This window comes from Myotis daubentonii, chromosome 7 (assembly GCF_963259705.1).
Source record: "Myotis daubentonii chromosome 7, mMyoDau2.1, whole genome shotgun sequence".
Lineage (NCBI taxonomy): Eukaryota > Metazoa > Chordata > Mammalia > Chiroptera > Vespertilionidae > Myotis > Myotis daubentonii.
The window spans coordinates 11,278,060-11,296,221 of record NC_081846.1 but is presented as its reverse complement, the minus strand read 5'-3'; the positions used below and the strand labels follow the sequence as shown (position 1 = coordinate 11,296,221).

General features: G+C 38.3%; 1 protein-coding gene and 1 pseudogene across 6 annotated transcripts in view; both read left to right on the top strand.

Moving 5' to 3' along the window:
* The window catches only part of RAPH1 (Ras association (RalGDS/AF-6) and pleckstrin homology domains 1), a 79,149-nt gene that overhangs the window by 29,716 nt on the left and 31,271 nt on the right, over positions 1 to 18,162 (top strand). For 3 of the 6 annotated variants that reach the window (XM_059702823.1, XM_059702827.1, XM_059702828.1), the window contains 2 exons: positions 11,059 to 11,139; positions 13,858 to 13,932. The exons of 1 other annotated variant lie outside the window; for it this stretch is intronic. In XM_059702823.1, coding sequence (XP_059558806.1) covers positions 11,059 to 11,139; positions 13,858 to 13,932 — 156 coding nt within the window. The remainder of the gene's footprint in view (positions 1 to 11,058; positions 11,140 to 13,857; positions 13,933 to 18,162) is intronic. 2 more of the 6 variants (XM_059702825.1, XM_059702824.1) reach the window with 2 other exon arrangements.
* On the top strand, positions 6,427 to 11,052 carry LOC132238146 (heterogeneous nuclear ribonucleoprotein H2-like; annotated as a pseudogene).

Genomic DNA, 18,162 nt, shown 5'->3' with positions numbered 1-18,162 from the left:
AAATGTGTTGTGTTTTTTTGACATTTGCAAAGTTAGTATGGCTCGTAAGCTGATAATAATTGCTTAATATGTATTTATTATAAATTAACAACTTAAAAAATTTCTTAAGACTCATATTCCCATTGTAGTCCTCCAAGATTCTAGTTTTTAGGGTTCACTGAACTGTATTATGAAAGAGTCGGTGTGGTATAGTGCAAAGAGCCACTGGGCTTGGAATCAGAAAACTCAGTTCCAAGTGTTTGCCACTCACTATCCATAGAACCTAAGTGAGTTTATCCAACATCTATGAACATCAATTTCTCAAAGTAAGAGGGAGCTAAGGGTACATGGTCTGTCTTCTTGTACAGTGGTTCGGAGTCAAAAGGATATAATATACATGAACAGATTTTTAAAGATGAAGTTTTTCTTGATGAACGATGAGGATAAAGAATAGATTTGTGATAAAAATAAGTTTGGAAAAAACTGAGTTCAGTTTTACTGAAGGTGAATTCTTGTGGGTTTTTTTTTCATCAAGAAGGCAATTTTGTTACAGGGTAGCAAAAGTAAAACCAGCCTTCCATTCACTTTGTATTTACAATGTCCTCTAAAAAAGGTAAAATAATCTATTCATAAATAATCAAAAGTAAACCTTATAAAACATTGTTTAAGGAATTGCACAGAAATGTAAAATTTACACCTATTGACAGTATTGATTTTCCCCCCATTGATTTAATTTATTAGATTACTTTTCATCACTTGGCAACTCCATTTATCTAGCTTTGTTTGTTCTAGGTAATGTGGAGCACAAAGGAGGTTTGGAGATAAACGAGTTTTATTGTTTCTAAGGAAATATGTCACTTTATCATGGTGGTTTGGAGATAAATGAGTTTTATTGCTTCTAAAGAAATATATCAGTTTAAAGAATAAACATTTATTTAAAATGAAACTTAAAGTGATAGATATTCTGTAGAGAACTTTAAGGCAGGGTTATGTGTCCGCAACAAGCCGAAACCGAAGTAATCGCTTGAGCTAAAGCTGACCCAAGAACTTTAAAACTGATTTCTACCTTATGATACCTGGGGATTACATTTAGCACCAGGTATTTATTAATATGTGTCATTTATGTATTTTAGATTTACCTATTGGGAAATGACCAATATTTTACTGGGGATGTGCTTTCTTGGTTTTCCTGTGTTTTATATATTGATATTCCTTCTTTCCAATCAGATTATCTTTAATTGAGTCAAGATGCATGGAAACAGGTTTATCATTCAGGGGGTGTGTGTGTGTGTGTGTGTGTGTGTGTGTGTGTGTGTGTGTGTGTGTGTGTTCATGTGTCCATCTATAACATACCCTCATTATAAAAGTTCAAACAATAAAAGAGCAGCAAATGAAGTGAAAAGTCCTCTCCCAGCAAACACTTCACATGGTATCCAGTGGTATCCATGAGCAAGGAAACCAACGTTCAGTGCTTTTATGTTTAACGTACAGCTTTAATACAAGGTTTGGTGAGTAAATGAAGAATCATACAAGAAAGGGAGTTAAGGTCTTCTCTATTCAGCCTGTTCTTTTTGCCTTTCCCAGATGGGTAGAAAAGTAATTTGCTTCTTTTGGAATTGCACAGAAATGTAAAAAGTATACTTTTTCTGGATGTAGTTTGTTCTGATTCAAGTCAAGAAAACTAAGGGAGTCTATTACTAGGTCCCAAATCCTTATTCCTACACTCATACACAATTTTTTAAAAAAACTTTAGTTTGGTAAGCGTGGAGCTCAAAGAGTCAAATGCTTCTATAAGATTTGTAAAAAACACTGCTGTGTATACACACACACACTTTTTGCCCTCCAACTCCAACCTTTCTCCCAGTTGATTAAATTTCATACTTATTTCAAACAAAATTAGTATTCTACTAATTTCATCTTAAATTGTTTCTATCTTTTGGAATCTTTACGCTAGGATCATTCTGAGGTCTTTCTCCAAAGCAGATTCTTCCAGCCTTGCCTGGAGGGCATATGCCGGCTCCCAGTGCTTTAGCAGCCCATTGGGAAAAGAAGGCTTGCGAAGTGGGATGGTCCTCGGTGTTCAGTACGTGATCGTCCATGTAATCCTAGGTCAGGGTTTCTTAACCATAAATTATTGACATTTAGGGCTAGAAAATCCTTCATTGTGAGGAGCTCTCCTGTGCATGGTAGGATGTTGAGCAGCATCCCTGCCATCTACCCACTAGGTGCCAGTAGTACACACCCACCCTCCAGTTATGACAACTCAGTATGTCTTCAAACATTACTACATGTTCCCTGTAAGGCAAAATTGCCCTCATTTGAGAATCACTGCTTTAAGTTCAGAGTTAATAGCAGATCTGAGCCCTTTTATTCATGGAAGATGATCTTGGGTTTTCCTTCCCTTGAATTCATTTACTAGAAACTTAATAAATCTAGAATGTTTTCAAGCAGTATTGTTTGTTGTACATTGATCCCTGATTGGTGAGTGCATATGAATCAGGAAGATGGTGAGTGAACTTTAGAAGCCGATGAAAAGTCACAGACCTTGGCTTCCTGGTATGCAGTGTGTAACTTGTAAGTTAGCATGAACACATTTTTTGAGGGGCCATGGAACCTACACTCATTATTTGTTACTAGGGGCCCAGTGCACAAATTTGTGCACCTTGAAAGGAACTGTGGGCTGCGAGGCTGTGGTGGGCACAGGGGTGGGTCTCAGCCCATCCTCGGTGCCCCCGCCCAGCCCCTCCGGCCTTAGCCCCCAGTCCCCTCTCTGCCAGCAGCCCCGCTCCCACCGCCGCTGCTCCCATGCAATGATGGCACCAGCCCCACTTGCACCCACTGACAGCGCGGAGTGATTGGGGCCGGTGCCAGCATCGGTGCGAGCTGGTGCCATCAGCAGGTGCGAGTGGCAGCTGCGTCCCTGATTGCCCCTCAGGAGCAGGGGGAGGTGGAGAAGCCCTCAGGGGCGATCAGGGCCAGCTGCCGCCACTTGCACCCACTGACGGCACTGAGCAATCGGGATCAGCACTGGGTGCCAGCAGCGGGTGTGAGCAGTGGCTCTGGTGCCAGCAGCAGGTGTGAGCACCAGACGGGACTGTGGCATGTAGAAACAAAGAATTTTCAGTAACCACCAGAGGTGAGCCCTGCCTTGGTCTGGTGCCCCCGCTCACCTGCTCCACCATCCTGCTACAGCTGATGCCTGCCATGTTCTGCACTCTGCGGCCTTCTGCATGTTCCGCACATGCCCGCTGGCGGTCAGCGCACGTCATAGCCGCCGGTTGTTGGTCGTTCCGCCGTTCAGTCCATTTGCATATTAGGGTTTTATATGTATAGATAAAACCTCGGAAGTTTGATCAGGAGATTGGGAGTTCAGTCGCTCACTGTGATGTGCGCTGACCACCAAGGGGTGGCGCAGAACAAAGGAGGCCTTAGCCAGCAGCTGGCAGCCTGGGAAGGGAGGCCCAGCCAGCAGCCAGAATGCCCCGCCCTGATTACCAGCCAGGCCTAGAGACCCTATCTGTGCACGTATTTTGTGCATCGGACCTCTAGTATATAGATAATGTACTACTGGTTCCTGTGGAGCAGGAATTTTTTCTAGCCAGGTGATTTCTGTACTTATCCCACATGATCTCTTTCTCTTAACAATGGTTGGTCCAAAAAAGACCACTGGTGGGCTGTATAGGTATCTTCTGAAGATAGGTCAGTCTCATGCTAATGTGCTGTCTTTGTCTTCCTATAGAACTAAGTAAGCCTGGTGCCAAGCTCTGTTCATTAGATTCCACATATGAGTGAGATCAGCAGTGAATATCAATCTGAACCAGAGATTGCTGCTGGTTGGTGAATAAAGGAGGGAATCAGAATTAACTGCATTCTTAAATGCTTTTAATCAGTCCTCCTGCCTTTAGTTTCACCTTCACTTCTCTGCTTCTGGAGAATTTTAAGATTACATAATGTAAATTGGGGTGCTCCTCTGCTTTTCTCCAGCACTGGCTTAGCATTCAGCTTTCCTTAGGCCTGCTGAGTTGGTTCCCACTCTGCCATATGCTTTCTAGCTTGCAAAATTTTGTCTTTTTTCTCTTTCTTTACTTTTGTTGAAATACTGTGCTTCCAGGCACTTCAGATATGTTATCTCATTTAAGCCTCCCAATATCCCTTTGGTAGGGGCATTATTCTAAGGAAGAGATTAATTAACTGACAAATCTGTATTTGAATTACAAAACTAAACTTTTGCCTTTCGGTTTTTATCAATACCTTAAAAATAAAGTGAAGCTGATTATTAAAAATGATTATTTCCAGAATGTTAAAGAATGTTTTAGCATAAAAATATTTTTCATGGATAAATGTAAAAATGAATTCTAGAATAATTTCAATCTGTTTTTTTTTTATTTTTTAAATTTATCTTTATTGTTGAAAGTATTACAGATGTCCCCTTTATCCCCACCCCCACCCCCTCCCGTTAACCCCACCATTCTGCTCCCGCCCCCTCCCCAGGCCTTCACCACAATATTGTATGTGTCCATGGGTTATGCATATAATTTCTTTGGTTAATCTTTTCCCACACCCACCCCCCTGAAATATGTCAGTCTGTTGCATGCTGCAATGTCTCGGGATCTGTTTTGTTTGCCAGTTTATTTTATTAATTTGATTCCACATATGAGTGAGATCATGTATTACTTGTCTTTCTCTGACTGACTTACTTCACTTAGCATGATACTCTCCAGGTTCTTCCATGCTAGCTCAAAGGGTAGGAGATCCATGTTTTCCTCAAATGTATAGGCATTATTATTAAATGAAATCTCTCATGGATACACTGTTATAATAACTAGTATAATATTCAGCATAGTGTATCATAGTTTCAGTGCAATTCCTCCACTTCTTTTACTTGTCAGAACTATTTCAAGAATTAATGTGTGCAGAAATTTTGAGGTATTAGAAAGAAAACAGCAATTGTATTTATTGTAGCATCAGGGGGAAAACCTAAAGGCATTGAAGTCCATTGAATTATATTCTTAGCAAACAACCTTTTGGTCTGGAGTATTAACTGGGTAGGAGGGAAGCACAAGGCTTTCTGAAATTTTGAGGCCTGCATATATAAAAGATTGGGGTTGTTAATTGATTTCTCAATTGTTGCCGCTACATTTCTCTTAAAAGCCTGATGGCTATGTTTCTACATCTCACAGAAATTCATTCACATGTACCAGCGTGGTGTTTAATTTCAGATTTTGCTGACCTAGCCTAGTGAGGTTAATAGGAAAGAATAGGTATCAAGTGGAAGAAGAGCTTAGAGTTGGCAAAAGCCAGGGGAATTGTCTAGGTCTCACTCACAAACATTTTTCAAACACATGAATTATCCCAATCAACTCTGACATAAATGTTCCGATTCTTTTTGTGTGTATTACTTAGAAATCTGTGCAATTTTCCTCCTTTGAGGAGGTAAAATGATATCTTTATTTGGTTTTAGGTCGCTTTTTTTAAGTTGTGCTGTGGAGGGCTAGTAAAGGACCCTTTTTGAACAAGAATAGAAATATATCCATCTGTTTTTTAAATTAAGAGCAACTATAAAATACAAAAAGTTTTAAAAGCATTCAAATATTTACTGGTTAATTAATGGCCAGGAAAAGAAGAGGAATAAATAGAGGAGTGGGGGTAAAGAAACAGTAGCAGCTACTATATTGAGTGCTTATTCTCTGTGGTGAGCATTGTGCCATATCTTAACACTGAATCTGCCTGGTGCCTGTGGAATGGGTACCACTGCCTCTGTTTTACAATGGATGGGACTAAGGCAGAGAGTGACTGAATCTTTCCCAAGGATTTGAACCCAGACATTCTGGTTGTAGAGCTCATACTGCAATGCTTTGTTGCTTCATTACAGAGTTGAAGGAGAATCAAGACAAGGCTAGACTGACTGGCCAGGGCTCTCAGCTCCAGGCCTTACAGACAGGTCTTGCATGGGCGGGAGAAAAAAGGCGATAAGATTTATGCAGTAACATCCCCATCTGGTGGTGGTGGTTAGTATATTCCTGAATACAGTTAAAATTTAACAACTATAAGTTATCTCTAATCTAAATGAATTGAGGTTTAAATAAAATTCAGGTGAGGGCTGAATTCTAATTCTAATAGAATTCTATTTCTAGCAACCTTTGGAGATAAATGCTATTATACCCCCATTTTACACATGAGGAAACAGGTTAAGTAATAAGAGTGACATTGCCAGTAAATAGCTGACCTGGGGCTAGAACTCAAGCGTCCAGCCCCAGGGTCCACATTCTTAACCATTGTGCTATGCTTTAAAAAAAATTTGTGAAAAGCACATACATATGTCAATAAAAGGAATGTAAATATGCTCTATTGAAACACTAATGTGTGGTCACAAACCTCTATTCTTTCTTCCAGTTATAATCTAAGGTGTTAGCTATCAAAAGGAAGTGTCTTGTTTTGTAACTACAGTAGGTCCATTAGTCGGAACCCACCTACATAAGCACCTAAGTCACTCACAGGGAACACATACACAGAAGTAACGAAGTGAAATAGTAGAAGAAATTTAAAAGAAAGATAACAATTCCTGACCTTTACTTGTGGTAAATAAATAATAAAAAACATAAAGCACATATATACATATGTTGAAATGATGGAACTTTTCTTTTTATATAAATAAATGGGAGATGGTGACGTAACCACGAAACGACGTAAGTTGAGTCCAACGTAACCCGAGGACTGTATGACTTTGGTACAAGGCCATGTCTTGATTTATGTTTTGGCTTCTATGTTCAGATCAATGCTTTCTATATACTAATACAAACCCCCTGCCCAAGATTCTGGCTCATAAACTCTACTACATCCTAACATGTTATAGATCAGTTCAAAAAAGTAGTGATCCATAACTTACTTTGCAGATCTTTGTGGAGAATTTTTAAGAGATTGATGAAGAATTTGATAGTTTTATAACAAATGGAAGTTACGAGATTGGGAATGTTGAGAGCAAAATTTATGTGAGGAATCAATCCTCAAATTTCATTTTTTATTATGTGTTTTGAGCCCAGCTTTTAGATTTAAAGTAATGATGAAGAGTAAGTAAAAATTGGATGGGGGGAAATAATTTTTTGTAGGAAAGTAAATATTTTGTGGAAATGGACCCTAATTAACATGAAATAGTTTATGTCGTTACATAATCCCTTTTCAGCTTTGTTAATTTAACAACATGTAATCTTTGTTTGCATGTCCTGTTTTCTATTCTTTTTTTGTCACTTTGCATACATATATTCACTTTTGATAAGGACTTGTTGAATTTCAGTGACTATAATGTGCCATCATATTGTTTAACATGGTGCATAGGCAATCATCTCTTTTTGAATACTTTAGATTTAGATTTTAAACTAAATTAACCAATAACCATTTAGAAATATGGCGTGAGCTCGTGTGAGAGTCTAGAGAGTGTAGATTTTTTAAAACTTTTTATTTTGAAATAATGTCAAACTAAAAAAAATGTGAAAGGATTAGTACAAAGAATTTGGGAAACTCATTGCTCAGATTCACCCATTTTTAACATTGTGCCATATTTACTTTGTTGGGTTTTTTTATGTACACTTTTTTTCTGAACTATTTGAGAGTTAATTGCATTTATCATGCCCCTTTAGCCCTTAATGTCATTCTTTGTTTCCTAAGAATGAGGATATTGGCAGTATAGATTTGATAGGCTCCCGTTGACGCAGTGATTGACAACGTGCTAGAGAATATGTTTAATGAGAAAATGTAGAGGGAGGAAAGCAAAAAGAATCTTGATCTGGCCAAGCATGTGGCATGAAGACCAAAAAGAAATAGTTATTCATATATTCCATTAATGAGCACGTAGGCACTGCACTGGGCTATAAGAGTTAAAACTGTGAACTTGGCTATAACTGTTTGAGGGCAGGAGGAACATCGTCTGGCATTGTTAGAGTTACACTGAAGTTGCATTGATCCGAGCTTGCCACCAAGAGCCTAACAGTCACCATGATACTGAGCATGGAAGTCAGGGAGGGTTTCGTGGTGAAGGTCAGGGGCCTACCCTGGTCCTGCTCTGCTGATGAAGTGATGTGCTTCTTCTCTGAGTGCAAAATCCAAAATGGCACATCAGGTATTCGTTTCATCTATACCAGAGAAGGCAGACCAAGTGGTGAAGCATTTGTCGAACTTGAATCTGAAGATGAAGTGAAATTGGCTTTGAAGAAGGACAGAGAAACCATGGGACACAGATATGTTGAAGTATTCAAGTCCAGCAGTGTTGAAATGGACTGGATGTTGAAGCATACAGGTCTGAAAGGTGCTGATAGTGCCAATGATGGCTTCGTCCTCCTTAGAGGACTCCCATTTGGCTGTAGCAAGGAGGAGATTGTTCAGGGTTGGAAATTATGCCAAATGGGATGACACTGCCTGTGGACTTTCAAGGGCGGAGCACAGGAGAGACCTTTGTGCAATTTGCTTCACAGGAGATAGCTGAACAGGCCTTAAAGAAGCACAAGGAAAGAATAGGCCACAGGTACATTGAAATCTTTAAGAGTAGCCGAGCTGAAGTCCGAACCCATTACGACCCCCCTCGAAAGCTCATGGCTATGCAGCGACCCGGTCCCTATGATAGGCCAAGGACTGGCAGAGGTTATAATAGCATTGGCAGCGGGGCTGGGTTTGAAAGGATGAGGCGGGGTGCCTATGGTGGAGGGTATGGAGGCTATGATGATTATGGTGGCTATAATGATGGGTATGGCTTTGGTCTGATAGATTTGGAAGAGACCTCAATTACTGTTTTTCAGGAATGTCTGATCATAGATACGGAGATGGTGGGTCCAGTTTCCAGAGCACCACAGGGCACTGTGTACACGAGGGGATTACCTTACAGAGCCACTGAGAATGACATTTACAATTTTTTCTCACCTCTTAACCCCATGAGAGTACACATTGAAATTGGACCCAATGGCACAGTTACTGGGGAGGCAGATGTTGAATTTGCTACTCATGAAGATGCTGTGGCAGCTGTGGCAGAAGACAAGGCTAATATGCAACACAGATATGTGGAGCTCTTCTTGAATTCTACTGCAGGAACAAGTGGGGGCGCTTATGATCACAGCTATGTAGAACTCTTTTTGAATTCTACAGCAGGGGCAAGTAGCGGTGCTTATGGTAGCCAAATGATGGGAGGGATGGGCTTATCCAACCAGTCTAGTTATGGGGGTCCTGCTAGCCAGCAGCTGAGTGGTGGTTATGGTGGTCAGAGCAGTATGAGTGGATATGACCAAGTGCTGCAGGAAAACTCAAGTGACTGTCAGTCAAACCTTGCATAGGTAGAGAAGGAGCATTAAACAGCTGCTACAGAAATGAAAGCTGTGCATTTATGGGGTTGAATAGAATAGGAGGGCTGTCTAGCATATCCGATATGGTAAATGGGAAATAGATTCTGATTACTCTAGGTCAACTTTTCTTTCTTTCTCTTTCTCTCTCTCTTTTTTTTTTTTTTTTTAAAAGAAAACAGGTTACGTTTAATACTTTTGCATTACAGGCTTGTGATTTATGCTTACTGTAAAATGGGAGTCAGAATTGTTTTCAAGCTCAGTAATTTTGAACACTGAAATATTCAGTATTGACCATACTGTTTAAACAATTTTCATCTTTCCTCAAGTTAGTTTATGTTGTAGGAGTGTACCTAAGCAGTAAGCATATTTAGGTTAAAGCAATTCTCTTACGTTAAATGTTGCTCTTATACCACAAGACATTGAAAACTTTGGATGTATGTTGAGAAATATGCTTTTCTGTAAAACTCAAATATAGGAGCTCTGAATCTATAATTCAAAGTGAAAACATTTGGCATGTTTATTACTTTTAGCTTTTTGGTTTACTATCCTATAAGGCACGTGAGTGTACACTTATTTTTATTAAGATCTGGGACAATTTTGAGATGTAATACCAATTTATACTTTAGGAGTTGGGTCATGTCATTTGTATAAAATTCTGAAGCTTTGATTTAAATCTTTCCTTGTATTGTGATTTCCATTAGACATATTGTACTAAGTGAAACTTGTTAAATAAATCTTCCTTTTAAAAACTGGAAGAAAAACAAACAAATAAAAAAAACTGTGAACTTAATACACAATGTCTTTTTGAGATTATAATGTATTATGTGAGGAGATGGGTGTCAATACAGACAACCAAACAAGCAATTTCAGTCAATGTGGTGAATACTATGATAGGAAAGACAGTATTCCACCTTGGTTAAAAGGTCATTGATGACTTTGAAAATGAATTATAGACTGCATTACAACACACGGGATAAAGACTTTGGAAAGGAAAGATGTATGCTAGATGGTAGGGGATTGAAGGATAAGTGGAGGAGATACATTATAGCTGAGTTCAGGAAATTTGGCAGTGAAAAGGAAAATAGAGTTTAAGAGGAGGAGGGAACCCAGAAGACTTGATTATTTTTTGTCCTTCCTGCCACCAATAAGCTGAACTAGTTGAGTATTAGAGGCTGAGCTATTAGAGAGGGGGGGACATGAGTGGGATCTAGAACATGCTTAGTTTTGGAGAGGGGAAAGCATATTCATATAGAATTGGAGAGAATGAGAATATGGGTGTAGCTATAGGATGCATTGTAGTGGTGAAGATAGATGGATGTGGTAGATGGATGTGATTTGCTTAGTTATGGAGGGAATTGAGGTCATATGAAGAGGTGGAAGGGTAAAATTAGAAGCTTGAAGAACTTTGTAACTATTTAGAACAAGCTTTGAGTGAGGAGGAAAGACAGAATGCTGACAAACAGCAATCAAGGCCCAATTGAGGTCAGAGCATGAATTGGTAATGGACACAGTGTTTCTCCATAATTCTCCCTTAGAGCTCTACTTTCCAGAAGTAGAGTGAGGTTATCCTTAAATTATCAAAGCTTAGTATCATCTGGTTCTTACCTTTTTTATTTTTGCATGATACAATGAAAGATGCATGCAACTTTTCATTGGCATTTTATTTCAGTGATCTTTTCTCTTCCTGCATGATAATGAGAACTGCCCTTTTCCACCTCCTTTACCTATCATTTTCTTCCTTCCTGCATTTTCACAGCATGCTATTTCTCTGAGATGTCCCAGCAAGCCGGCCAAGCGTCATATTGACTTCACAGAAGAACAGGCTGAGCTGACACCTGTAAGTTCTATAAACATGTCCATGGAACTAGTTAAATATCAATGAAGAGGAATGCATTCTTCAGAACTTTTGATGATGAAACCTTATCATATACCTCAATTTTTCAATTAAAAATTAAACCAAGGTTAAAAATAAATGAGCAAAAGCAAATGAGCAACTCTACAATATGGCACCATTGAATATTAATACTTGTGGTGAGGTAATATAGGTTGTAGCATGTCTAACAGAGAAATTTTGTGTTGGAACCCCCAGCTGCCTCTTATCCTCCAGGACTCTAAGCTTTTTAAGAAATACTTTGCTGAACTCCTAATATTGGGTTAGGTAGTCCACCTAATACTTGGCTCCCATACTCCTCACAACCCTGTTGTAACTGTCAGTTCTGTCCCTATTTGACTCTAAACTGTGAGAGTAAGAAATGCCTGTCTTGGTCGCCTTTGCATCTTCAGTGCCTGGCATGGTTGCAGGCTCAAAGTTGAAACCTAAAAATAATTGAATAAATGAAAGAGGGGAAGATGGAAGAGAGTAAGAAAATGGGCTAATAATAAATCTGTGAAATGGATTAAGATAAGACTAAGCCATTGACTTTGTGTTGTTAGTGATAAATGAAGGAAAATATAAAAAGGCCCCATTTAAATGAGCTCTGTACATTTTTGTTACCAGTAACATGTACCAAGACTAAAGGCCGATTTAATGACATGCCCAAAGCAGTGTCTTTTACTTTTCTCACTCCTCCAGTTGCACACCACTCTTCTCATCCATCTTGCATCTTTCTCCAGTAACCAGTTCTCCTGCCACCCCGCACCTCCTTTCTGAGGAATGCTAGAGTGATGTAGGGACTGGCACCAGTAGGAGAAGGTAGATAAGTAAGGCATTTATTGAAGGGAGAAATTTGCTGCTTCTGATTTCTAGATTTTGGGGGCGGGGGGGTCTGCAACAAATACTTGAAGCTTAGACAGAGGGAGCATGGAGATCTGGCCTCCCTCCCTGCTAGTGATTAAGCAGTGAATAGCTGTCTATGATCATGTCCACCTAGTGCTTGTGGTCTCATTTTTAGATGTAACATATTTTGGAGTAACCAGCTATAATGACTATACCCCTTTTATTTTAAGATATTTAAACCTTGAAAATTTTTTAAATGGATAACTCTTAGAGCCTTTAAATAGTTAGATATTCTTACTGATCAGAATAAGATGGGTTATTTTTTAGTGATTTGAAGTCTTGAAATAATTTGAATTTAAGGACTGATTGAGTACATCGTGTAAGATTTTTTTAAAGTTTAAACCTTACTTATATGTAGAATCTAATGAACAAAAGAAACTGACAAACAGAATAGGTCCAGAGGCATGGATACATGGAACAGAATGACAGATCTCAGAGGAGAAGGGGGTTAGGGGAACAGGAAGAGATTAACTAATGAACATATACCCGGTATGCATAGCCCATGGACACAGACAATAGTGTGGGGAAGACCTGGAGTGGGACAGGGGCTGGGTGGAGGTGGGGGAAATGGAAGACATCTGTAATACTGTCAACTATTAAATAAATAAATAAATAGCTAAAAAAAAAATACAGGCAGTGAAATACCATATAGGAAACCTAACTCAAGTGTAGATATGACTCAATATTAAGTTAATATTATATTCTGTTATTTGGAAGTAGTGTGTTTTATTATCTGTGACAAAGAACTTTATGAGAGTAGATGCTGCTCTAGTATTTGTTTACGTAAATGAAAAGAATTTGTTTCAAGAATAACTTGATATACAGTTAGGTTTATAAAATATAAATTATAGAATATTTTCTATAACTCCACTTAACTGTGCCATGCATTGTTTTAAATGGTTGTTAGTAACTACATAGCATTAAAACTAATTCGGAATTATTTAGAGACGGAAGTCTGAATTACATATATATCAAAACAACTATAATTTATACTACATGAGTTTAAATACAGTTGCTTAAACTTGTAACAAGTTACTAAAACGTTATTAAGGGGAAAAAGGCGGTTAGGGCTATGTTATTCGCAACCATTTTAATGAAAATATCTTAATTCCTTGAATTAATTTAACCATTTTAAGGCAACAGCACTTCTTAATATTTTACTTACATCATTCAATTGCTTTGCAAGTCCTTTACTGTGCAACACATTGTTAGTATCCTAATACAATGAATTAATAAAATTTTACTGAAAATAGGTGATTATTATAAGGCAAAATATTTATGGACATTTTTCCTCTTGGTGTGACTATCACTGAATTGTCAGAAATACTTGCAGAAGTTTTGGAAATGATGTAGTTTTATTCTCTTTTCATAAGATTATATTATTTAATGTGGGCTTTACAAGAGGAAGGAATATGTTTGTCATTAACCTTCGACACCTGTTTATTTGTGCTGTATGCACAGCACTCAAAAACACTGTCCTGGAAAAATAACTGGCTGTGGTCTGTGCAGTGTGTGACCCATTTCCCAGAGTGAGGATCATCAGGAGTCGGCTAGGCATGCCTGCTGGCATGGGTGGTATCTGTGCTCCCACCCACCCCCCCTTTTCTTTTTTTCCTCCCCTTTTAGAAAAAATTTCTTTTAGACGAATTTTAGTGAGTTTAGGGGAAAGATATGAGGCTAATAATAGAGAGTCATTCTTTGTCTACTTTATATTTTAAACACATAAAACCTCCACTGACTTCTATCGCCTTTTTTTTTGTTTTTCTCTTTCTGTACAAGCACTCCTATTTGGACAGGGAAACCTCCCTTCTTCTGAGAAACATTGCAGGAAAACCTTCTCATTTGCTGACCAAGGTGAAACCTCTTCTTTCCACCTGTATGTAAATATTTATTGCCTTATAGGTAGAATACAATTTCTGGGTTTGATTGTGCTCTCAGATTTCTCAGATTGTGCTTTCTTATTTCAGCACCTTTGTGCTGAACAGGAGTTTTTTTTTTTCTTACTGAAGGTAATTATTTACTGACTTTAATATGTTCTATTGAGGATAGAACATGTTTGCAGTAATTTACTAGTTTTTCACTGAAAATTTACTGTTGTAAATACCTAAAAGTCTTCACAAGTATATTGCACTTTTTCTAGCTTAACATTGTAATTCACTTGAAAGTCTAAAAATGTTTAACTTTTACTACTAATGCTTATCTATGCTGTGAGGTTTTTTTCAGCCGACTTTGTTTTCTAACTCTTGTTTATATTATCAGCACCTCATTTAATTAAAACATTTGTTTATATAAACAGAATCTTACTTTACATTAGCTTCATCAAATTGGAAGAGAATGTTGAGTTTTAATTTCTCAGTTCTTCAATTTCAGAATAGTTTGAATTGGTCCAGCTAGATTTTCACTGGGTTGGTATTTTACATCAATTTTAAATCTTTTAGCCATTGGCATCATTAATTAAGGGAAACAGAATAAGGAAACTGACTATAAATAGCTTTCTGCCTCTTTTTAAATCATGGTTTTATTTTATTATCTTATTTAAATAATGTAAAGTCAAGAATGTCAGACTTGGTTTTTGAAGAATATTCACAGTAATGATAGGTAATGTTTGTTATTATATCAGAGGGTATTTTTTATTTCATTTTTTTCTTAACCATATAAACTTGTGAAAGATGGTAAAGCTAAAATTAAAATCTCCATGAGAAGCAGCTCAAAGAGAAGATCCAAGAGTCAGCAGTAACCCTTTCTCTTACCTGAGTTTCTCTGAAGTAGATCTAGGAATGGGTTAGAAGTAGCTTAAATATCAGGGAATGTAGAAGTCGAAGCAGAGAATAGACGTGTACTTTCTAACCTTAGCAAAATTCTTTCCTTTTCCTCAGCTCTTCTCTGTTGACTGTCTCTACCTGGAATATTTACTCATAGCTTCAGCTAGCATCTATGTTCTAGATCATATCTCTGAGAGCAACAAATTTTCAGATAGCCATCAGGCATTTCCTGTAAGATTACCAGTACCAATCCTGAAGGTCTTTAACTTCCTTGCCCTGGGGCCTCACAATTTCTATTCAGAATCCTGCCATTTTCCCAGTTGCCCAGGTTTGAACCCTCTACCATTTTTGGTGCCTTTCTTCTTTTTACTTACGACCTCCTCTTGTGAAGGACTTGCTATCTTGAGGATTTACTGAGTTCACCCTACCGTTTAATTCCCATTGCCACCACCCTAAAACCAGCTCTTAATCTCTTACCAGAGCCACTACTACACTTGTCTCTTTATTCTTGCCTGTCCCTCCTCTTGTCCAACAGATTAAGTGCAACTTCTAACCATTTCCATGGCTTATTTACTCAACAAATATTTGTTGAGTCATGTGCTGTGCTAGCTATAACATTGTATAAAATGGCCATATATCCCCCGCCTCCCTCAGGAGCTCACAGTCTTCTTATGAAGGTGGATTTAAAAAACATTAACAAGCAAGCATGTAGACAAATTCTAAATCATGTTTTAAGTGCTATGAAGGAAGGCTGCATTGCCTTTGGATGGTGAAATCAGAAAAGGCCCTTCTGGTGGCATTTAATCTAAAGCTTGAAGGATGAAAAGCCATCTTGAGGGTCAAGGGAAGAGGTCCATGTAGACAGTCCCAGGGAGAACGGAGCTTGGCACGTTTGAGAAGCTGAAAGAAAAACTGGGCTGGAGCCACAATAGTCAAAAAATAAATATATAGATGAGTGTCTTTATTTGGATTTGGAGAGGTAGCCAGGGAGCAGATTATTCAAGCATGCTAAGGAGTTTAATTTTTTCCTCCCTAAAACTGTTGAAGAGAATAACTTCATTCATTCAACAAATATTTACTATGTGCCACACAGCATTTACAACCCAATATGCTAGTGAACAAAAATAGTTTCTATCATAGAATGAGTGGTTCTTTGCAGGTCTTGGATAAATGCAGTCAGTAACTTCTCATCTCCCTCTGCCCAAGTGATGGTGATGCCAACGGCAGCGTCAGAGCCATTCCCGCCTCAGATCACATCTCCTGTTACCCCAGTGGTGGTGTTACTGGTGTATATAGTCAATATCCTGCTTTCATACAGTAAGAAATTGGAGCAGGGCCGAATCCGGTTTGGTTCAGTGGATAGAGCGTCGGCCTGCGGACTGAAAGGTCCCAGGTTTGATTCTGGTCAAGGGCATGTACCTGGGTTGCGGGCACATCCCCAGTGGGAGGTGTGCAGGAGGCAGCTGATCGATGTTTCTCTCTCATTGATGTTTCTGACTATCTCTCTCCCTTCCTCTCTGTAAAAAATCAATAAAATATATTTAAAAAAAAAAAAAGAAATTGGAGCAGGAATGTGATTCTGTAGCATAGAACCTAAATATTTAGGGTGGGGTAGTGAATGGAGTCAAGGATGAAGTGGCAGAACTTCTAGATAATCTGAGCCACTGGGGCCTCTCAGTGTCAGTGCCCTCTGTACCAGAGTACCTGGCTCTCGTGAAGTTAAAATGAGGTTATACCTCTTGGATAGCTCCTGTGTGGTCATCTGGTTCTCCCTACCCAGAGGACATGTGTCCAGGTTACTGACACACCTCTGACCTGCTCTCTTCCAAACTAGGACATTGTCACACCCAGTGGTCAGTACATAGCAACACTGTGCTTAGGCCAGGGCAGCAAAAAGAATGGGGGGGTTTTTTTTGTTGTTTTGTTTTCACCAATCCAGGCCAAGTGAAAATTTTTATTTTTGACAAGCAGTGTTTATTTACTGCTATCCCAAAGTTTGTGTTATAACCCTTAGGACAAAAGGAACTGTCACATTATAATGTGAAGAGCAAGCAGTCACTTGGTAGCTGCCAGTATAATCTTAGAAAGATTAGTCTTTTGGGGCCTTAATTTAGTGTGTGACAAGTTTCAAGGTGTTCAGATAATGTTAGTTCTCTTCTCAGTGAGAGTCATATCAATTTCATGATTTCTTTCTTTGCTTTATTTTTTTTAATTGATTTTAGAGAGAAGGGGAGAGAGAGAGAGAAACATTGATTTGTTGTTCCACTTAATTATGCACTCATTGGTTGATTCCTGTTTATACCTTTACCAGTAATCAAACCCACAAAACGGTGTATTGGGACACGCTCTAACCAACTGAGCTTACACAGTCAGGACAGTTGCATGATTTCTTTAAGAGAAGTAAACTAGTTACTATTTTGGTCCTAAACAGTTTTCTAGAATAGACCACTTCATGGGCATCAAACTCTTTACTACTACAAGTTTTCTTTTAATTCTTTTAATTTACATAGCTTGTTTATTGTTATAATCTGTGAAATAAACTAGATTCCCAAAGAAACTGCTAACTTCTCTTTAGCTCTGTAATTTCAATAAGATTTGTTCTGAACCCACAAAGCCTTAATAATTTCTTAGTTGAAGGAATTCCCTAGCCGTCTGTTAGCAACTGTAACTCTATAAGTATTCTGTTTTTTACACTGAAGACAATGCTCTAACACTTTGTGGCCACAGCATTGGCTTTCATTTAATCGTAAGATCTTCACTGAGTTTTTGTCCTTGATGTAAATTTGAGGAGGCTTGGCATTTGATGATTATTGATAGCCACACAGGGGTTTTTCAGGTAGAAAATAGGTTGTCTCTTGCTTTTGTAAGAGGAGGGCTAGGAAAGAAAGTTCAGTTATTATATGTGTGAGGTATCTTTTACATATATTTAGGATAGTTATGGGACAAACAGGGTAAAGAAAGGGATAGGCCAAAGATAAGGGGCAGAAGACTTAAACCCGGAGTTTGTTGGCTTTAACAGAAAGGAGAGAACATGAGATGAATAAAGCTCTGTTCTTTAACTTCAGTTGCAGATAGTAAACATAGATTTGCATTACCTTTATAAATAAACTATTGGATATCTTCTAAGTATATAATCTAAGTACATTAGGAAAGATTTATTGATCTTTCCTATATTGCACAATACTCTATAAGCTTATAACAGTTTCTTGTTGTGGTTAAAAGATATGATCATGGCTTAAATAAAGTAGGTGAAATCAAACTTTCTGAGGAAGAATAAAATACTATGAATTTTGCAGTTTGATATAAACATTTTATTTCCACT